Raw genomic sequence first — 23,489 nt, forward strand, 5'->3', positions numbered from 1 at the left:
CAAAATTATCCCACACAGGATTTTTTTAAGGCAGTGAGGAAGTGAAAATACTGTTTGATACTCTAATGGTCGCTAGTTACTATTAATTTGCCCAAACCCTTAAAATGTACGACATCAAGAATGAACCCTGATGCAAACTATGGACCTTGCGTGAGGTTGGTGCGTCAGGGAGGGTCCCTCGGTTGTAACAGATGTTCCCACTCCAGTGGGGACTGTCGGTAACGCACCGTCAGGGGGTACACGCCAGTGCGGGAGCAGAGGGAACGTGCGGCGTCTCTGTACCTTCTCAATTTTTCTGTGTACCCGAAGTGGCTCTAAAAATAATCCAAAACAAACCCAAAACCCTGTATCTGAGTAATGATTTTGCATAAGCACTTCTGGAGTGGGGGTAAAACTGCGACTTGGTCTAGGTGTCTAGAATTCGTCCCCTCTTCGATAGCCGTCTCTGTGCAACGTGATTGCTCACTCGCTCGTCCCTGCGCGAAACCAGTGCACATAGAAAAAACCTATCAAGGATGGGGATTTTTTTTTTCCCCTCCTCCTTTTGCCACCGCCCACTCCCGACAGGCTGGCAACCTACACAGCTCTCCAGCACCTGGTTTACTTTTCCATCTCCTCCCTACCGGCGCCACCCTCCGAGCCCGCGGCACTGATGGAACCCCGATGGAGCCAGCGAGCATGCGCGGCTGTCCCGAGCATGCTCAGTGATGCGCGCGGCGCCCCGGCACCTCCCCCGCAAGCCGCGAGTGACGCGGAGGTCTCCGCCGAGCCTGCAGGAGCCACAGGAAGTAAAGCGGCCCCGTCGGGCCACCGCGGCGGCAGAAACCGAGGCGGAAGGGGCGCTGCGGCTACGACGTCGTCGACCGGGGAGGCCGAGGTTGCTGAGCGACGAGGCGACTTGCCCTCGCGGAAGCCGGATCCCGAGCCCGGCAGGATGGATCATCACCAGCCGGGGACTGGCCGCTACCAGGTGGTGAGTTTCGGCCTTCTGCGTCTCCCGGGACCCCAGGGTCGCTTTCTTCAGCTTATTCCCGGAGAGGACGTGCTAGTGATTATTATTTTAGCTCCTCCGGCCTCAGTGTCTTCCCTACACCTTTTCTGTGGACCTTTGCTCATGACTCCATCAACACCCTGCCCTCTGGCCCCAGGTCTCTTTCTAGCCCTGTACTCTCCATTGAAAACACCCTCCCCTCCCCTTAAAACTTATTTGTATTTTATTTCACACTTTACCATTTATTTCCTGACGCAGTCACTTTTGAGACATTTCAGTCGGTTTTCTACTGCAGATGGGGCCAAGCTTACATAGCTGTCAGGAAGGCAATTGCCCTCATGATGGGGTGGGTGGAAGGCTGGGTGGGGCGGGCGTGAGCACTTCATAGGGTGGGAAGTGAATTTGGGGAAAATGGGTTAGGAATTTTGGAACTGTAGAGCATAGCTGTAGTGCTGATCTTGCTTTTTCTCTAGTTACCCTTGTCGTTTTTGTCCTTTTTAATTATGTTAGTATGAAAAGTGATTGCATTTTTCCCCATCCATATACATATATATATTCTATATATACATAGACATACATATATGTACACACAGCAAGAGGGGGATGAATTTTACTAGAAAAAAACTTGGATCTTGTTTGAAAAGTTAGTTTTTATTTAATAGGTTTTACAACATAATCATATAAACCTCTTAACTGTTTAAATGAGTGAAATGTGGTGTTCTGTATTTTCTTTGTCAATTTTTCTACTGTATTTTTCCGTCGTGTATTCTGATGATGTCGTTGGAGATCCCTATTATAGGCCTTATTTTAAAATGGACTTGGTGTAATTGACTGTTCTCTTACATCTAGGTAGCATGTTGATCTGTAAACTTTCAGGTAATAATTTAGTTAAACCTATTCACTGAGGGAGAGGAGAAAAACATATACTGCTGATGGTGCAGTTTAGAGTTCATAAAATTGTACAAATGTAAATATGTTAGTCTCAGATTTCCCCTTTCATGTATTTTTGAACATAGAATGTGAACAAGAATTTCTGTTAATAAGTGCATTTTAACAAATATGAAGAAAACTGAAAAAGGAGATCCCAGGGTTTCTGATTTTTCATTTTTCCAAGAGCTCATAATGCATCCATTGTCATCTGGTTTATATCCTTTAAAGCCTCTAAATTGGTAGTGAACCTATGGCACGCATGTTATTTATTTATTTTTTTAAGACAAAAAATGTTAATATATGAGTTGTTTTTCTTAACTAAAACCTCAGTATTCAGATTTCATTGCAGTGTTGACACTGCTCGATAAATAAATGGGTTTTGGGTTGTAAGTTTGGACACTCATCTCTAAAAGTTTACCATCATTGCTCTAAATGTTTTATCAATATTTTCAGAACAGCTTGGAAAATATTGCTGCCAATGTGGAATGTATTTTTCAAGTTGTCAGTGTTTTGTAAATGTTAGCAAAAATAAAATCAATAGATGAATGCGGAATAATACTAGTAGTGGTGCTTTTTCATTTTTCTAATATTTCCTGTTCTTTGTTTTTCCAAATGGCAGGAGCTGATATGAATTCTTTCTCTTTCAGTGCTTTTGGTTATTGGAATAAGCCGTGTTTCAGACACAAATCACTACTCAAAACATTTTTAACTGATGTAGTTGTGCCTTTATTATATTGTCATATTGGCTTTAAATGGATGTAACTAGTTGCAACTTACTATTTTTAAAAATACTTGCTGCAGAAATGTTGAAATTTGCTTTCAGTTTTGGAACATTCTTTCTCTACAACTACTTTCAAATTGGTGAACAGTATCTACATTTTATTGCCTCACCTCCCCCTTTCCAAGTAAAGCTATGCCCTGTATGGACTTTGAGTGAGTGGAGGCATTCCTTGAGAGCAGAGGTTAAAATTCAATCATTATGTAAAATCTTCCTTTTTAGGTACCATATCAGTTTGTTTTCATTGTAATACAAAGCATTAGGAAATGTTACATGGTTAGAATTTGCATTTTAATTTCTGTAGTGTCTAATTACATAGTAATTCCATCAATCCAGAATAACTTGGTATTGCTGAGAATGGCTTGATCAATTACTATGCCTAGGTATATGCTATAGAAGCAGCTGCAGTTAAGTTTTGAATAGACTTTGTAGCTAGATAAAAATCAGCAACTCTGGCTTATATGATGAAGTCAACTGTTTTATGACTGTCTTTTTGGGGGGGGGTACTGGGGATCGAATTTGGGACCGTGCGCTTTTGAGGCAGGTGCCAGAACCACTGAGCTAAATCCCCGGCCCTATGACTGCCTTTTGCTCAGTTTTATTTTTTTTAAACTGGAATGATTAATAAACTGGAACAATAAATGACTTTGGTTGTTGAGTGTTAAAAGGTGACGCAGGTGTACTTGCAGATGAAATAGTATACCTTGTTAATTTATTACTTTTTGCAATTTAATTTCTCCATACTGGAAAGTTAGCAGTGATGCCCAGAGACATCAGCATGACTTACTGCTATTAACCAGCCAACAAGCTTTATCTGGCAACTGCTTTTTCTGAGGTTTCTTCTTTGAAAAAGATCCTAATTTTGTAAACTAGAGCAGTGAATAACAATGTAGAGCTACAAAATTTCTTGGTTGGTATTCTTTTAAATTTGTAAAATATTAGACATGATATGTAGTTCCATCACATTATGGGAAATTTAGTTTTGTCTGGTAGGAAAAGAGCAATGTTGCCAACTATTAAGTAGTTAACTTGGTTTGCAAGCTCTTCAGCCACATTCGAACTTCAATGTTCTCAGTTTTAAAGTGTCATGTGCCTGCACCAAGCTGAATACTAATATTAAAAAGGTATTCTGTGTGCAATTTAAATTTCCAGTATACATTTTAACAGCAGTTTCCCAAATTATTTTAGAATGGTGATAAAAGGTGTTTTTGGAAGATTTATGACATATACTAGCATATTAAAACCGTAAGAAATTCTGTAGCAGTGACAATGGTTTGGATTTTACACTAGCTCTTCCTTATTTTTTACCACAAATTTTTTTTATTATGTCAATATTTCCAAGATATTAATTATTTTGTGGAACATTATTTGTAGTAGTCATACTGTGAAGATATGACTACTTTGCTCTTGTATCTGGAGAATTAAAAATTGTCCTTGATAAATAAGAAGGAAGCTGGACAGTGAATGATTAAAAATAGGTTTGGGGGCTGGGAGAGTACTCCTCAGTGGTTAGAGTGCTTCTAGTATGTCGACATGTGCAAGGCCTTGGATTTGATCCCCAGCACTATAAAAACAAAACAGGCTTTTGGTTTGTTTTCTTTGAGACAAGGTCTTGCTACATAGTCCAAGTTGGCTTTTAACTTGCTGTGTAGTAGCTTAGGCTCGCCTGGAATTTGAGATCCTCCTGCTTTAGTCTTCCAAATGCTGGAATTATAGGTGTGTGCTACCACTCCCAGCACAAAACAGGTTTTAAAGTCATCTGAGTTTAGATTTAGGTTGTGCTGTTTGCAGTTCTTGAAGTGCCTTAATTACTTTGCATCTGAAGTCTATTTTCTCATACTAGTGCCTCCTCATTCGGATTATTATGAGAATTAAATACGTAGTATATGTAAAACATAGAGGATGGCACATGATAAGTACTGTATTTACAAATTAATAAATTGGTCTGTTAATGTTTCAAGGTTGCTGGCCGAAAACAAGAGACTCCAAAGTCAGAGATAAGTAGTATTATTCATGGCACAACAAGCCACATGAAAGCATATTTGACAAGGTTTTCTTTACTGCCAACTCCCAGCAGGATAATGGGTGTTAAGAGGGACAGGAGGAGTACGTATGTGTCACAGCTGAGGAACTCAAAGAACTCAGAGCCAAGAGGGCAGCACTGCTTTGTTTTGTCTTGTAGTTTTTTTTTGTTTGTTTGTTTTTTTACCACCAGCAAACATTGTAGCAAACAACAAACAGGCTGGTTGAACTGTCTTTGTGAGGGCAGGTACCTGCTGTGGTTGTCTTGATCTTTGTTGTCTTGTGTATCTTATACACTGGATAGTTCAGTATCAGCAAATGGAAAGCTATGCAGATGACACACTCAGCAAGAATGGGGACATTCAGCCCACCCACAGATCTCACTGTGTAGTGTATGTTATGGATAAGATAATGCAGTATGGTGATATTTCAGGTGTAGTCCTTTGCTTTCATTTTCCATTTTAAAAAAGTACTGCAGCCTTTTATGTTACTTTCTAGTTATCACCCTCTCTTTTAGATCATTCTGATTCTCATAATCTTCATTTGTTTCCTTTGAATTTATCTACCTTTTCTGCCTTACGTTATTAGCCCACTTCTTTTACGTTAATCATGGTTTCTAGTTGTATTTGTCTTCCTTGAACTGTTATGTTGACACTAACTTTCTCCTTGAAACTCGTTTCTTGTTCCTGATTACAAGAAGCTTTCTACTTTTCTTTCTTTTTTTTTACTGTACCAGATCAAACTCGGGACCTTGCGCTTGCGAGGCAGGCATAGTGCCACTGAGCTAAATCCCTAGCCCCAATTTTTTTTTCTTTTTTCAGTACTGGGGATTGAACTTATGACCTTGTGCTTACAAGGCAGGTGCAGTGCCACTGAGCTAAATAAATCCCCAGCAAACATTTGTCCATACTCTTCCCCCGCCCCGTACTGGGGATCGAACTCAGGACTTTGCACTTTCAAGGCAGGCGCAGGACCACTGAGCTAAATCCCTGGCCCTGTTTTACTTTTCTTGACATCTTTGGCTTTTCTTCTCCTTATGAGCTCTTTTTTTGTACTTACCCCGTTTACTTTAAATATTGATGCTTTCTTTACATGTCATAAAATAGCCACTTTCTACCTCTTTCATTATCTGCCTTCCCTTCAATGTATTGTTTGCATTGCATGAGCCGTATTTGTATAATGTAAATTTGATTTTTAGTTTTTTACTCAAACACTGTCAGTAGCCTCTTATTGAATTCCCCAACATTTAACAACATTTACTATTAAAACTTTCAAATATATAGAAAAATTGAAAGAATATACAGTTAACTCTTTTTTTTGTGTGTGTGTGGTACTGGAGCTCCAACTCAGGACCTTGGGCTTGTGAGGCAGGTGCAGCGCCACTGAGCTAAATCCCTAGCCCCCAGTTAACTCTTAATACCACATACAAGTTATTGGGTCTATAGTTACTAGGTTTGCCATATTTGTATTTTTGTATATCTGTCAGTCCATCTTATTTTTTGACACTTTAAAAATAAATTATAGATCTCAGTGTACAGTACTTCCCTGCAAATCACATGCTTACCATTAACTTAGAGTTTAATATTCATTGTTCTTTTTCTTTGGTTTAAAATTGACTTGGTGTAATATGCACAAATCTTAGAATTTTGGCAAATGCCTATGTACTCAGTAACTCCAAACCACTTTCAAGGTACAGCGCAATGATCAGCAAGTTATAGTCCAACTCTTGTGTTTGTAAATAAGGTTTTATTGGAATACAACCATGCCCATACATTTACAGTGGCAGAGTTGAATATTTGAGGTAGAGCTGACACAGCTTTAAATATTTACTATTATGCCTGTCTGAATCTGCTTGGGCTGCCATAAAAAAAGTCCTATAGACGAGTGGCTTAAACAACAGGAATTTATTTCCTACAATTTTGGAAGTTCAGAAATTCAGTATAAAGAGTCTGGCTAATTTGGCTTCCTGGTGTGGGCTCTTTTTTGGCTTGCAGGAGGATTCTTTCTTGTGTCCTCGCTTGACAGAGAAAGAGGACATTCTGCTCTCTTCCTCTTCTTACAGAGACAGTTCCATTCTGGGGACCCCATCATCATGAGCTCATCTAAACTTGATTAGCTCTCAAAGGCCCCATTTTCAAATACAGTTGCTTTGGGGATTGGAACTTCAAATAGAAATTTTGGGCAAACACATTTGGTCTGTGCTGTTATTCTGTACAGATAAAGCTTACTGACCAGATCTAGAATATTCCTGTTTTTAGCACCTGAGTTCCTTGAATGGGCTTTCTGTATCTGTACAGTGATATCTCAGCACTCTGTCCTCTTAGTTTTTATGCACTGATTGTTGATGCCTACTTAATTAGTTCGTTAGCCACAGTATATTCTCTCCTACTACTTTACATGTTTTCTTACTGATGTACTGGTCTGTTTTGTTTGCCTCATAAAATCCTACTCTTGGATGTAAAAACCTTTTTGAATCTGTAATTAAAAGAGAGATGTAGGGAGAGTTTTTTGCATCTGTCATCTGTATCAAGGCAAAGGCAAAGTTGAGAATCACAATATTAGAGAACTTGTTATGTTCTAAATTATGTGTTGTGTGTCTTTCTATCGTCTAGGCTAGTGCTTTTCCTTAATGGTACTTCAGGGTTCTGTGAATATCTGATTTTTATTTCATCTTTTAAATAAATTTTTTAAACTTAAAAAAATATAATTGAGAAAATTCAGACTTAGATGTTTTGTGTACTGAATAGTTTATCAAGTTGTACACCAACACTTAAATATGTTTATAGGAAGTTTTTGTGTGTAGTTTGAAGTCCAGTGTATGTTTCTTTTGTGTTGCCATGGGAATTTTTTTAAATGGACCCCAGATGAAAGCTTCTCTTGTTATCTCTGTGCATGTATGATAACTTTGAATGTGTCATTGATTTGACTGAGTATAGGTCATTGAAGAAAAAACATATGAATGATCAAATTACTTCAACACACCTGAAGAATACCAAATCAACTGGTAGCTTTTGTTAAGCATAATTGAGCAATACCTGTTTTAATAATAGTATAAGGTATGTGGAGTAACAAGTCTGTCCAGTGAAATTATATCATGAAAATACTATAAAAATAGTTTATAAGCTTATGTTTGAGTGTCCCTTATTAGCTTGATTTTTATAAGGGAGCAGTTTTTAGATAGCATTATTGATTAACTATGAAACAAAGGTCTAAAAGCTCATTTATTCCTTCAATACATACTAATTTAGAAAATGTCTCTACCTGCCAAGTTCTATTTTAGCTGCTGGTAAATAAGAAAGTTTTGGCTCATGGCTCTTACTTTGGTGGAAGGAAAGCAGATAAATAAGTAAGAATTATTTCAGATAGTAGTTGGTGGGCAGAAAATAAAGCAGGTTGATTAAATAATAAATTTTGTCAATAATGAAATAGCAATAATAGAGCAATAATTACTTGTATTATGTCACAAATATGCTGAGAACTCTTAAGTGCTTTACACAGTACTTCCCTGCAAATCACATGCTTACCATTAACTTAGAATTTAATATTCATTGTTCTTTTTCTTTGGTTTAAAATTGAGTTGGTGTAATATGCACAATTCACAACACATTTAACCCTATTTATAGAACATCTCTGTGAAGTACACAATATCATTATTCTCATTTTGGAAGTGAGAAGAAAGTACACAGAGAAGTTAAATAGTAGGTCAGCTGTGATGGAGCTGCCATTCAGACTTGGGTGCTTTAATTTTTTTTTTTTTTGAGACAGGATTTGGCTATATAGTTCAGGTTGGCCTTGAACTCTCTGTGTAGCCCAGGCTGGCCTAGAACTCTCGGCAGTCCTCCTGTCTCAGCCTCCCGAGTCCTGGGATTACAGGTGTGTGCCACCACACTAACATGTTTATATTGCTATGTAACAAACTACTCCAAAACTCCATGGATTTTAATCTTTCAGGACTCCATGGGTTGAATGTGATCAGCAGAATCTTCTGCTTTATGTGATGTGTAATATTCTAGAGTTTACCTGGTTGGAACTTCCAGGATGGCTCAGTTTACTCGGCTGGCAGTTGATGATTGCTCACTGGGAGTGCAGCTGGACTGGAGCACCTCGGTTCTCTGTGTATGTCTTTTTCACATACCGTCTTGGCTTCTGACAGCATAGAAGGAATAGGAAGCTGCCACTGTTCCTCAAGCCTGGGCTGAAAGTTCAGAATATCAGTTCCCCTGTTTCTTATTGGTTAAAGCAATTATAAGGTCACCTCTGATTCACAGGAAGAGAGAATAAACTCCATCTCTTGCTGGGGAGAGGACTACATGGAGGGAAGAAATTGATGGTCTATCTTTGGATCATTTTGACCCCTTAGTAAATTGGTGCTTCTGTAGAATAGGCTGGAACCCTCATCTACTTCAGATGGGTGATGGTCAGGCTGAGATTTTTTGGAATATGAAAATCTAGTTACAGTTGATAGGTAGTAGGTGTGATAATGACCTGTGGTAGAAATGAGTTTGTTGGTTTAAGAAACGAGGAAAGCCATGTGGCTGGAACAGGTGGAAGGGATGGCTTAACAGTGGAATGGGCAAACATAGAAATAACTTGTGTGCTGAATTTGATAAAATCATGCAATGCTTATTTGTAAGTCCAGTTGATGATTTTTGTTTCATGAATGCAATCAGGTCCAGCTACATAATTTACAAGACCCAATGCTAAATGAAAATGTAGGAGTCTGCCAGTCTCCTCTTCCTGTAGGCCGTTATCCCGGCTCACAGCAGAAAGACAGCCTCAGAGGGATTATAGTCTCTGTGCTAGGTCAAGCTCATTATCCAAATCAGCCATTGGCAAGAGGCTTGTCAGTGAATGTGCCAAGGTGATACCAGCCTGGGGTGGAGATGGCCACTGCCTTGCCCTGCCCTGCCCCTATTTGTGAGGAGATGGAAAGGTCAAGCTGAGCTGGAATCTGATTAAGAACCTTCCTGGGGAGGCAAACTGAACTGAAGTTCCCACTCCTTGGCACACACTCCATCAGAATCCTATTGGAGTTCACTTAGAAAACTCATATTTAAAGATAAAATTATTAAGAATTTTAGGACAGTGATCACAGAGTATTAAATTCCAATAATGAGTCCCCATTGCTGATAAATAAATCTTTGGGAATGCGTTGAGGTTGTTTGGCATCCCTTGTACTCTGTAATCAGGCAGCACCTTTGTTTGTCACTAGTGTCAGAGTGGAGATAATTGGGTAGTGGAGTAGAGTATTAAAATCCTTGTGTGAATGGCAAAGACAAATTTCTCAAGTCTGGTGGAATCTTCCTTTTGTCTGAATGGTCACTTTGTTGAAGCCATTGTTGACTACCCTGTGTAAAATCACCATACCCTCTTCACAGTACTCCCTACCCCAAATGTCTGATTTAGTTTTTATACACAGTACTTCGTACTTCTTTGATATTTCAGATACAGTACTTTGTTAATTTAATTCCTTTCTCCTTTCTTTGAATAAGCTATATCAGAGCAGAGTGTGTTTTGTTCACTTGTTAACATCTTTCCTCACCTGGTATCTGGTATATGGTAGCCACTCAGTAAAGATACGTGAATGAAAGAATCTTCCTAGCTCAAGACCTTGCCTATGGTATTTTTATGTTTCTTTTGTCATTGCTGCTGAGACTTGGGCACTCTGAAGTGGTGCTGCTGGGGTAGCTTTTTGCATTCTTTTCCAGCTTTGCATTTCCTACCTTTCTCTCTCTGGTGTTCCCTTGAGTAACATAGGAAGCCATAATGCAGTGTCGCTGATTCCTACTTTTACTGGCTTGTGAAGTTTGATTTTCTTTGTCTATTTTATATGATTTCTTGGTGACCATCTTCTTTTCATTATTTCCTTGACCTCTGATATCCATTCTAAAACATTATCTATTGGTTATGTGTATTGGTATGTTATTTTAGAAATTTAGATATATTTGACGATATAAATCTAGTCCTGACTTGATTTTTAATAACTGAAATACATTCGGTAGACATTTATGAAATGTGAGTTTACTGACAAGATCATTGTGATTAAGGCTGGCCTACCTGCCATGGGATTGTAAATCATCATTGTGTCGGTTTTCAGGCAATGCTATGGTTTCTTTCAAAAGTTTGATCACTGAGCTGGAATTAAAGTGTGGGTAAAATTCTTGCTAAGGACATGCCAAATGCAAGTTGGGAAATGCAGTAGTTTAAGATTTACTATCAGATTATTTCAGGGTTTTGACTTGCTTTTAAGATTTGTTGGAACATGAACAATTTAATACTTTAAAAGTTCAGGAATGTTCTGTATTTTAGTTTGGCTATGATGTTTCTTCAGTATTTATTACCCTTAACATTGTAAGAAGAAATTGTACTATTTGGACAGAGGCTTTGAGAATGAGATAAATTGGCATTTATCCTATAAAACAATCAGTTTTGAGGGTCTTTGGACATGTAGCCTGTTGAATATTGGAGTGAAGAAATCTAATAGATTTTGGTAGAATATTTTCCTCATCTCTAGTGAGCATTTATTTATATCAGATGATTTTTTATGGGATTTTTTTTTCCCCCAAAAGAGAAGAGTCTTGAAATAACACTTGCGACTCTTTTTCAGGTTTTCATTTTTAACCTTTACAGAGCAACACGAATCTCTGCTTCCCTCATCCCTGCTTAGTTTGTTCTTACATCCTTCAGCCAATGCTTTGAATGATAATGCTCTTGTTCTCTGCCCTCTGTAACCACTACCCCAAATCATGCTTGCTTTTCACTTCTGGCTTTTTTTTATTAGTACATGTTTGCAGTACATAATGATTACATTTATTGTGGACAGTTGGCACATGTATGTAACATGTCTCAATTCTTTTTTTCCCTTCCCTTCCAACCCTCCAGCATCAGATTCATTTATTTATGTTTTTATAAAGTTGATTATCATATGACCAGATTAATAAGCCAAAAAATATAAAACACAGAAGACAATTATACTAAAGCAAGGTATACTTTTAGATATATTGTTTATGTTAGGTGGCAGTAGGTTTTCTCTTTTTTTTCCTGTTATCTGTACTTCTATATTACACTATTTATATTTTGAGTTTCTCTTATGAGAGAAACCACGAGTTATTTAGGCTTGTGTGTTTGATTTATTTCACTTAACATTATGGCCTCAAGGTGCATCCATTTTGCTAAAATGACTCAAAGTTATCCTTCTTTTTGGCAATACTCCATTGTGTATAAAGACAGTACCACAATTTCACTATTTACTCATCTGTTGATGGACATATAGACTACTTCGAAGATTGAGCGATTATAAATTGTGCTGCTATAAACATAGCTTTGCATACATCACTGTGGAATGATGTCTAACTCTTTTGAGAAGAGAAGGGAAGTAGCTGGGTCAAATAGAATTTCTATATTTAGTTTTCTGAGGAATCGCCTAATTGATTTCCATAGTGGTTGTACCAGTTTACACTCTCACCAACAATGAAGAAGAGTAGTGTTTTCCCTGCAGCTTTGCCAGCATTTGTTATTGGTTGATTTCTTGATGGTTGCCATTCTTTCTGGAGTGAGATGGAATCTTGGTGTTGTTTTCATTTGCATTTCTTTAATGGGCAGTGATGTTGAACATTTTTTCATGTTATCTGTTGGCTGTTTGTATTTCTTCATTTAAGATGTATCTGTTCATTTCAATTGTACATTTTTTGATTGGGTCTTTAAATTTGAGGGAATTGTGTGCATTCTTTATATATTCTAATCCTTTGAGATGTAGCAGGCAAAATTTTTTTTCCATTCTGTAGGTTGTCTCTTCACCACAGCAGTTTTGCTGTACAGAAACTTTTTAATTTGATGTGATCCCACTTGTTGATTTTTGGTGTTATTTCTTACACAATGTGGATTCTGTCCAGAAAGTCTTTGCCTACATCTCTGTGTTCAAGTACAGTATTTTACCCATTTTGTCTTCCGGCAGATTGTTTCTGTTCTGATGTTTAGATCTTTGATCCATTTTGATTTTAATTTAATGCCTGGTGACAGATATAAGTCTAGTGTCAATCTTTGTCATGTGGATAACCAGTTTCCCAGCACCATTTGTTAAAGAGGCTGTCTTTTCCTCCAGGGAAAGGATTTGGGCCCCTCGTGAGAGATATGGTAGCTGAGTGTGCTTGGAGTTGTTTCTGCATACTCTGTTCTGTTCTGTTCTGTTGATCCATGAGTCTGTTTTTTTTGTCAATACCATGCAGTTTTTATCACTATAGCTTTGTCGCATAACTTGAAGTCCTGGATTGTGATGCCTCCTACCTTGCCCTTGTTTCCCAGAATTGCTCTTGCTGTTCTAGTTCTCTTCTAGTTCCATATGAGTTTTAGCATTGCTTTCTCTAGTTTTGTAAGGAATACTATTGCTATTTTGATTGGGGGCCTGTTAAAGCTGTATAACAGTTTTGGAAGTATGACCATTTTGACTATATTGGTTCTGCCTGTCCAGGAACAAGGAATATCTTTCCATTTTCTTATATCCTTTTCAGTCTCCTTTTTCAGAGTATCATAATTTTCATTGCAGAGATGATTTACTTCCTTGGATACTAGTATTTAATTTTTATTGATGCTATTGTGAAAGATATTGTTTCCCTAATTTCTCTCTTGGTGAGTTTATTATTGGTGTATAGGAACACTGTTGACTTTTGAGTGTTGACTTTGTATCCTGCTATACTACTGAATTTATGTATTCTGGGAGTTTTGGGGATATTCTATGTAGAGGACCGTGTCATCTGCAAATAATGATAATTTAACTTCTTTTCCTTTCCATATCCCTTCTCTTCCTTTCTCTTGTCTAATTGCGTTAGCTAATATTTTAAGAACTATATTAAACAGAAGTGGTGATATTGGACATCCTTGACTTGTTCCTGATTTTAGAGTGAAAGCTTTCAGCTTCTCTTCATTTAGTGTGTTGGTTGTTGTTTGTCATGGATGGCTTTTATCAGATTGAAATAAAGACTTCTATTCCTATTTTCAGGGTATTTTTAAAAAATCATGAATGGAAATTGGATTTTGTCAAATCTTTTCTCTGTGTCTATTGAGATGATCGTGTGATTTTTATTCTTATTTTCATGTGGTATATTACATTTATTCTTTTACATATGTTGAACTATCCCTGAATCTCTGAAATGAATCCTGCTCGGTCATAATGTACCTTTTTTTTTTTTTATGATTTGCTGCATTTTGTTTGCTAGAACCTTGAGGATTTTTGCATCTATATTCATTAAAAAGATTGGGCTGTAGTTCTCTTTTTTTTTGGTTGGGTCCTTTTGTGGTTTTGGTTTCAGAATAATGCTTTCTTCCACAAATGACTTTTGGAGTACTGTTTCCCTTTTGATTTCATTAAAGAGTTTGAGGAGTATTGGCTTTAGATCTTCTCTAAAGTTCTTACAGAATTCAGCAGTGAATTCACTGGGACCTGTGCCTCTCTACTGGTAGTTTTTTTTTTTTTTTTTTTTAATTCTTAAATATCAGTCACTGATATTGGATTGGTCACTATTTTTATATCTTCTTGATTCAGCTTTGGTAGTTCATATCTAGCTAGGAATTTATCCATTTTTTTCTGAATTTTTCATTAGAATACAGGTTCTAAAAATGGCTGCAATTAATTTCTGAGTTTTGGCAGAATCTGCTGTGATTTCACTTTTATCATTTCTAATTTCATGGGTTCATGTCTTGTTTCCTTATTTTGAGAAGATTGGCTAAAGGTCTATTTTGTTTAATCTTTCAAAGAACCAATTCTTTGATTCATTGATTCTTTGTATAGTAAGTCCCTGACATACCAACTAGCTCTGTTCCAGGAGAATGTTCCTAAGTTGGATTTGTTCATAAATCCAGCAAAGTGAGTCTTACACAGTAATGTTTACTTAGTCTCAATTTCATTGATTTCTGCTCTGATCTTTACCATTTCCTTCCTTGTACTAGCTTTGGGCTTGGATTGTTCTTGTTTTTTTATGATCCAGAGACACATGATTAGGTTATTTATTTGAGCTTGCTGTGTTTTTCATTGCTATAAACTTCTCTTTTAAGACTGCTTTTATTGTGTCCCTTTGGTTTTGGTATGTTGTACTGGTATTAGGGTTTTAATGTAGAAACTTTTTTTCTTTAATTTCGTCTGTGACCCATTTATTATTCAAGAGGGTATTATTTAATTTCCTTGTGTTTGCTTAGTTTCTGTGGTATCTTTTGCCATTGATTTCTAGTTTTATTGCACTGTGATCTGATAATATATGTGGAATAATTTTGATTCTTTTGTATTTACTTAAGCATTCTTTTTGGGCTAGTATGTGGTGTATTTTAGAGAACATCTCATGCTGCTGAAAAGAATGTATGGATGTATATTCTGTTATGTTGGATGAAACACTGTGGATATCTATTAAGTCTATTTGTTTGAAGGTTTAGTTCAACTCTGATGTCTGTTGATTATGTTTTTTTTTTTTGGTCTAGTTAATCTGTCCATTTGTGACAGTGAGATATTGCAATGTTCCCCATTATAGTTATATTGATCTTTATCTGATTTTTCATGTCCATTAGTGTTTGTTTTATAAGTTTGGGTGCACTGGCATTTGGTGAGTATGTATTTATAACTGTTAACTCTTTCTGTTGAATTGTTCCCTGAACCATTATGGAATAACCTTCAGTCTTGCCTTGAAATCTACTTTGTCTGAAATTAAAATAGCAACTCCTGCTTTTTGCTGGGTTCCTTTGTGTGAAATACTGTTTTCCATCCTTTTATTTGTAATTTGTGAGTTTCTTTTTGAATTAAATCTATATCTTGTACGCTGTGTATTGTTGGGTTTTGATTCTCGATCTACTCTGCCCATCTGTGTCTTTTGACTGGGGAATTCAGACCATTCACATTACTGAGCGGTGTTGACCTATTCCTGTCATTGCATTATTTTCCTGTTGCTGATTTTCCCTTTTCCCTTGTCCTTAGCTGCTCATCCTGCTAGGTATATTCATTCTTTTTGACGTTTGGTGTTGTTGGCTTCATTGCTTCTTTCTAGGATATTCTTAAAATGTCCTTTTTTGTAATGCTGGTTTGGTGGTCATGAATTTCTCAAGATGTTCCTTGTCAAGAAAATACCTTATTTCTCTGTGAATTTTAAAAGAAAGTTTTGCAGGATACATAAATCAAGGTTGGAGGTTGTTGTGTTTTAGGGCTTAGAATACTTTACTCCAAGCTGGCCTTTAAGGTTTGTTTAGAGAAGTCTGCTGTAATTTTAATAAGTTTACCTTTATATGTGATTTGTTGCCTTTTTTGAACAGGTTTTACGATTTTGTCCCTGTGATGGACTCCTGGTACTTTGAGTATGATGTGGTGCAGAGAGATTGTCTTTTGGTCATGGATACTTGGAGTTCTATATGCCTTTTTTTTCTTTTCCTGCATTTTTATTTCTTTTCTTGTATTTGGGAAGTGTTCTGCCATTATTTCTGAACAGGTTTTTTATATGCCCTTTGTGTTATCTTCTTATTTTTCACTTATTCCAGTTATTCTTAGATTAGTCTTCCTTGCATTGTCTAGTAGCTGTTCAACCCATTTTTCATGCTTTCTTGCTTTCTTGTTGTTTTTAAGATGTCTTTGAAGGCATCATTGTCTTTTTTTTTTTTCCTGGTACTGGGGATTGAACTCAGGACCTTGTGCTTGCCTGTGATGCAGGAGACGGCACCACTGAGCTAAATCCCCAGCCCCACGTTGTCTTCTAATTCTGAAATTCTGTTCTCATATTGGTTGGTTCTGCTCTCCATACTTTCAATATGATTTTTAATCTCCTGGATTTCTGATTGAAACTCTTTCACGAACTCTAGTTTCTTTAGTAAACTGGTCATTCATATTCTGTATCATTTTGTTTAGCTCTTCTAGCTTTTTATTAGGTCTTTGGAAAGCTCTTGAGTCTTTCTGGTTATTACTTCTACTATCTGTTTAGTTATATCTTCTCTAATCCTGCTAAGTACCTCTTTGAGCTATTTTCTAACCTCCTCTGTTATCCTTTTGAGTAATTTGGCTATGTGGCTTATGCTGTTCTGCCCCTGGGGTGCTCCCTGGATTGGCTTTAGGGGAATTGAGAGTTTTGTTGCTTTGCTCTTCTTGCCATTTTCTTTGTTTGCTTTGTTTTGTGCTGAGGTTTTGGGTGCTTATTGTCTAAAGACTTTGCTGCTAGTTTAGAGATCTCTTTCTTTAGTTGCTTTTCATTGATGTAGTTTGGGCATGGCTAAGTATAATCCTTTGCCACAGCTCAAAAATCTGCACACCTTGGTTAGTTTGGAAGGGGAAGATGCAGTGTAGTTAGCCCAGCAATCACATTTTCAGGGAATGTACTCTAGTGTTATTAATGTCTCAAAGGTAATCTGAGTGTTATCTTACAGAGAAATAGCAACAGTTGTGTAACCCTGTTAATATTAAGTGAATCAGCTACCTTAGTATCATCCAAGACAAATTAGATCATAGGAGCCAAACATGTACCACCCTTAATCCCAGAGAAGAAATCCACAGTTATGGTACAACATTAAGACAGTATGAGTATTGACGTACAGCTAATATGTACTAAATATGACAGAATTCACCAGTAATTTTACAGAGTTAACTATCAAATGAGTAACAGAACATTATGGTTATACCATTAAAAGATAACAGTGTTTGGAAATGAGAGAACACCAGAGAGCTGTGAAACCTTAAACTGTGATATGAGAAGGAAGAGAGAGCTACAAAGGATCTTATTGAGGAGTAGAAAGATGTTTATAGAATTAGGTAAAGGTTAAAACTGGTAAGAAGAAGATGATGAAAGAAAAAGAAAAGAAGTTGTAGTGAGTAAAAATAAGATACAGTAATTAAAGGGAGAAAAATTAAAAGGGAGAAGAGGAAAAAAAAAGAAGAAGAAAGAAAAAAAGATAAGCAAGGCAGAAGGACAAAGGAAGGCTTCCCAAGCTCCAGGAAACTGGTGAAGAAAGGAGGGAAGGAAAGAAGATAAAAGGGGGGAAAAAAAGGACAAAACTGAAAACAATGCACAAACTCACAAAAAACAAAAACAAAAGACCCAAACAAACAAAAATAAAAAACCAAAAAGAAAAAGAAAAGAAAAAAGGAAATTTCTCTGTGATTTGTAATGTTTGGTTTTCTTCCAGCATCTACAGTTTTGGGGCAGTGTCCAGTTCAAAATGTGTCCCCACTCACGCTGGATGCAATCATCAGCAGGCTGTAGGATTAGGGTGCCAATTCTGTAACTTTTAAATCCAGAGTGATTCAGGCTGACTCTAGCTTTTGACTGTGGGGGTGGTGCCTGAGTATTTTAGCTTAAACCCCTCTGGAGGTCTCTTGGCCAGCCTGACTACGGCTCTCTGATTACAGATGTGTCCCATGGCTGTCCTTCCAGTCACTGTGGAAGTGTAGCACTTGGAGCCCTGAAATGAAGCCAACCTGTGGCTTCTCTGAGTCCTAGATTCAGTCAGCCCTTCCCTGGAATGGCATTGCTTCGGGCTGTTGAAATATTATTTATTCCCCATTTTTCTTTCCTTCCTCCTTCCTGCAGGACTAATTTATAGTCTTTATTCTTAACTATGTTTAGATGTTGTTTTCTTCTGAAAACTTTCCCTCATCTTTGCTTACCCAGTGCATTTTCTGCTCTTCATTTCCAAATTCTTTGTATGCTTTGAACATTGTGCACTTTTCTTTTGGTACTGGGAATTGAACTCTGGACCTTCCACTTGAGCGGCGGCACTCCTGAGCTAAATTCCCGGCCCCATTGTGCACTTTTATCTCTTGTAGCCCATATTTCATGGTGTGTTTTCCACATATGATTGTAAGCTCAGAGGGACATAAGACTTAGATCTGTCTTGTCTGTAATAGTATATTGCATTGTTCTGGTCCTCTTTATTATGGGTGCAAAGCAGGTATTCACTGAGGAAATAAATGAACGCCTTTTCTGAATGGTTCCAAGTATATGCATGGAGATAATAGAATATAATATTTTATATTTTTGAAGTGATGTATATTATAGAATTTTGTACTGGAAAATAATGTGTTGTTCAGTCTATATAGTATTGACGTTCATAATGTTCATAATTAGGGTATGTACTTTGCTTTTAGAATATTGCTAATGAATCTTTTGGATGGGTTCTGGTGTTTTTGCAGAATCCCTTTTCTAAACAGTAGATAGCATTTGTAAAATAGTAACCATGGTTAGATTATTAGACCTGTGTATGAAAAGGGGAAAATTGTAGATAATGTGGAAGTTGCAGAGTCCATTGTGATTATTTTCTTCAGATTTCTCATTTTATGAAAGACTAAAGGAGAGTTAGTTCAAGGTTATGCAATAAAGCTTGGAAAGCAAATTTTATTACCTAGAAATCTAGAATTAAAGTACATCAAAGATCTTGAGATATAGAATTCTGATTGTAACTAACTTTGTTTTATTCATAGTGATGGTAGACATAGCGAACATGAATGATATAGCATAGGAGTTTGGCAGTCATTTAGCAACTATGTGAACCCAACTGATTGTACAGAACTCAAAATTTAGTAATCTTTCATTGGGTTAGATTAAGCTCATACGCAAGTTTTCTTTAACCACTGTCTTACTTTTCTCATTGCTGAGACAAAATACCTGGTACCCACAAGTTAAAAGAGGAAAGGTTTATTTCAGTACATAACTGTCTGGCTCCAAGGCAGGGTGGCATGGGTGGAAACATTATGGAGGAGAAATAGTCCATGGCAAGCGGGCAGGAGACAGCAAGGCAGCGAGCAGCACCAGTAGCAACAGCAAGCCTGCTTCTCCCTTTTGTCCCATCCAGGCTACCAGCCTTTTGGGTGTGCCCCCCACACCCAGGATGGACTTTTCCTTATCCACTCCCTTAATCTACATTCACATACCCTAATCCCACTACCTTCGAAACTCCCCACCTATGACCCCATGAGCCCTTGGGGGGACATCTAGATAGGAGCCATAACAACCACCGTATTTTAAAAAATCAAATACTGCATATATCCAGCTGGAAAAGCTTGAGTACCAAAAGACAAATCATGACAAATATCAATCTTCTTTTATGCCCTTTGTCATTTAAATCTTTCTCCTTAAAAGAAGACAGCTTTGCTGGGCATAGTGGCACATGCCTGTAAACCCAGCACTCTGGAAGGCAGAGACAGGAGGATTTCAAATTTGATCCCAGGCTGGGCAACTTAGTGACTTAGTGAGACACAATCTCAAAGTAAAAAATTAGTAAAGGGCTGGGGATATAATTTAGTGTGAAGGCCCTGGTTCAATCCCCAGTACCACAAAACTAAACATCAATATTTAAGCCTTCTAGCTGCTTTATTCAACTCTACATTTTTAATGTGCCTATGCACTTACTTGCTGTGATTAATTTTACTTTGCTTTCTTGCATATCCTGCTTTCTCTATCTAGATTGTGACTTCTGTAGTCCCATCTCTTGGGTTAAAATCATAACCTGTCACGTAAGCCTTGTGATTTGCAGCCAGTTGCTCTATGCCAGTGATGGCAAACCTTTCAGAGTAAGTGCTCAAACTGCAACCCAGAACCCTCTTATTTATTGCAAAGTGCCAACACTGCAAGTAAGCCCAAATACTGAGGTTTTAGCTTAGAAAAAACAACTCATACATTAACATCTTTGGTCTCAAGTAAAAATAAATAAATAAATAAAACACAACACATGTGCCATAGGTTTGCCACCACTGCTCCATGTCATGGTCTTCTCATTTATAAATTAAAGCTAGTTCAGATACCAATCTTGGGGAATTATTGTTAGGATGAAATGTCTGAAAACCATTTAAGTTTTGGCTAATCAGGGATTAGCATTTACATTTTATAACTGTGAAAAGATTGATCAGTCACTCAGTCAAGTACTGTGGTGAATTTTGTACAATAAACCTTTTATAACTTTTAAATAATTTATGGAGTTGCGTAATTTCCATTTTAGTTTCCTATGTATCTGTTGTTCTTTGCATATCCTATAGTGATTTTTGAAAAAATATTTCTCAGATATGTATTTTGCATGGTGAAATGCATCAGATAATCATTATGGCCATTATTTTTCCTTAACTCAATCTTTCATTTCCTTCAAGTCCCAATTTCATTTTTAAAAAAGGCATTTTAAGAGTCCCTGTGGCTCTATTACTTTTCAATCCTATTTTCTGTTTTTTTATACAATCAATAAATTCTATCATTTGATTTTAGTTTACTGACTTTTCCATCTTATCTTCATTGTGGTATTGATAATATCTAGTGAATTTTTTCATATCTTTTTCCATTCTAAAATTTTTATTCTTTGTTTTCTATTTACTGGTGAGATTCTCTGTCTTATCATTGGTTACAAAGGAATTTTGCTTTACTTCCTAGACATAGTTAAAATGGCTACTGTTGGGGGACTGATAGTGATATAGGAAATAATACCAGAGATGAAATATGAAATATTATGTCTGCCAATCTGTTAGCTGTCTGATACGACGAGCTCGTGTTCTCTAAAAATCAAAGAATGAATTCTAGAAACAGTGGAAGTTAAAGAGTAGGGAGATATTTATTGATGGGATAGCTCCTGAGAGGCAAGAGGGTTCCCAAATGGGTAGCCAGGATCCCCGACTCTATAAGGGAGTTTTATGGAGTAAAATCCATGTGGGTACAACGTGGGCCACAGCCATGATCAACCGATAAGCTTATAAGTACAGTCACTTAGATAATAGTGGTCCAGTTAGGAAACAAGTCATGTAACAAGTGTGGATGGAAAAAACAAAGACTTCCCCTAGGAAATGGTGGGTCCAGAGGTCTCTCTCACCCACCGGGGTGTTTTATGTCTATCTAGAGTTTATTAGGCTCAGTGTTTGTCCTTTGAGGAAGTATTCAGGTATGGTCATCTTATCCTTATCTTGAGGCCTAGCTGCAGTTGTTATGTGTTTCATCTTTGTCCTGACTGTCGAGGACCTAGCCCTATCTGACTGTCTGTAATATTTCTACCTAACTCAGCAGACTATAAAAATACTGTCTGACCATAAGGCTTTCTAAAAAGCTATGGTAATCAAAGCAGTGTGATACTGGTGGAAAAAATAGACAGATCAGTGGAACAGAACAGACAATCTAGAAATAGGCCCAAATAATAATAAATTGGTTTTGATAATGGAGCAAATAAAGTCTTTTTTTTTGGTACCAGGGATCGAACTCAGGTCCTGGTGCTTGTGGGGCAGGCAGCGGAACCACTGAGCTAAATCCCCAGCCCCAAATAAAGTCTTTTTAACATACAATTTTGGAACAACTGATACCCACATGAAAAATAATCTAGGCAAGCCTGCATTTGGTGATGACATTTTAGATACAATATCAAAGGACCAGTTAATGTAAGAAAGAATTGATAAATTGGATTTAAGTAAAAAGTAAAGAGATCTGTTCTGGGAGCCATACAGAGAATAAAAAGATAAGCCATAGTCTGGGAGAAAATATTTGTGAAACATATGTGATAAAAAGAACTGTTAACCAAAATACACAAACAACTCTTAAAACTCAACAGTAAGTCACAAACATAAACTAAAAAAAAATAAAAATAATAATAATGGAAATAGGGAAAGAGGACGTAGAGATTGAGAGGGAGGTGGGTGGGAAGGGGAAATGGACTCGCTATGCACCTACTCAAGATGGATGTGAATGTCACGTGTACTAATAAACGTACTAATGGAATTAAAAGAAAAAAGCACAACCCTATTTAAAAAGGCAAGGGACAGCCAGGTATGGTGACATATGCCTGTAGTCCCAGCTGCTTGGGAAGGTGAAGCATGAGGATTGTTTGAACCTAGGAGTTTGAGACAATCTGGAAAAGATAGCAAGGCCCTATCTCAAGCGGGGAGAGCGGGGGGACTTCATTAGGCACTCAACAAAGAAGAAATACACCTAGCAAGTAAGCACATGAGAAGATACTCCACAGCATTTTGAAATGCAGGTTAAAACTGTTACCACTACACATCTATTAGAACCACCCAAATCCAGAACACTGACAACAACAGATGCTGGTGAAAGTGCTGAACAGTAGGAACTTTGATTTACTGGTGGTGGATTGCAAAATTGAACAGCTGCTTTGGAAGTTAATTTCATGGTTTCTTATAAAGCTAAACACTCTCACCATATAATCCATCAGTCACATCCCTTTGTATTTATTTACCCCAAAGGAGGTGAAAACTTATGATCCACCCCAAAACAAAGTTTATAGCAGCTGTGTTCATAATTGCCAAACGTGTGAAGAAACCAAGATGCCCTTCAGTAGGTCAGTGCATTAATTGTGGTACATCCAGACAATGGGATATTAATCAGAACTAGATATAAATGAGCTACCCAAACATCAAAAGACATAGGGGAAATGTAAATGCATATTTCTGAATAAAAGACGCTTGTCAGACAAGTTTATATACTGTATGATTCCAACTCTGTGACATTCTGGAAGGAAGACTGTGGAGACAATAAAAAGATCAGTGGTTTCCAGGTGTTAGGGTGGAAGGAGGAATGGATAGGTGGAGCACAGAGGACTTTTAGAGCAGTGAAATTGCTCTGTGTGGTACCGTGGTTATGGGTAGATGCCATTATATTTTCAAAAGCCAGAGTCTACAGCAAGAGTGAATGCTAATATAAACTGTAGACTTGGATAATAATAATGTATCACTATTGTTTCATCAGTTGTAACAAATGTACTGCTTTGGTACTGGAGCTTGGTAAAGGGAGAAGTTTTGTATGTGTGGGGCAGGGATTATATGGGAAGTCTCTA

At 37.3% G+C, this 23,489-nt stretch overlaps 1 protein-coding gene across 1 annotated transcript in view; it reads left to right on the top strand.

The window, feature by feature from the left end:
• Positions 1-637: 637 nt before the first annotated feature.
• The window catches only part of Ndfip2 (Nedd4 family interacting protein 2), a 66,668-nt gene continuing 43,816 nt past the window's right edge, over positions 638-23,489 (top strand). Inside the window, exon 1 of the mRNA XM_004845209.4 lies at positions 638-973. Within this exon, the coding sequence (XP_004845266.1) occupies positions 653-973 (321 nt within the window). The 5' untranslated portion in view covers positions 638-652. The remainder of the gene's footprint in view (positions 974-23,489) is intronic.

This window comes from Heterocephalus glaber, unplaced genomic scaffold (genome assembly GCF_053883595.1).
Source record: "Heterocephalus glaber isolate CG9 unplaced genomic scaffold, H.glaber_assembly_v1.0 deba00001577, whole genome shotgun sequence".
In the NCBI taxonomy this organism is placed as follows: Eukaryota; Metazoa; Chordata; class Mammalia; order Rodentia; family Bathyergidae; genus Heterocephalus; species Heterocephalus glaber.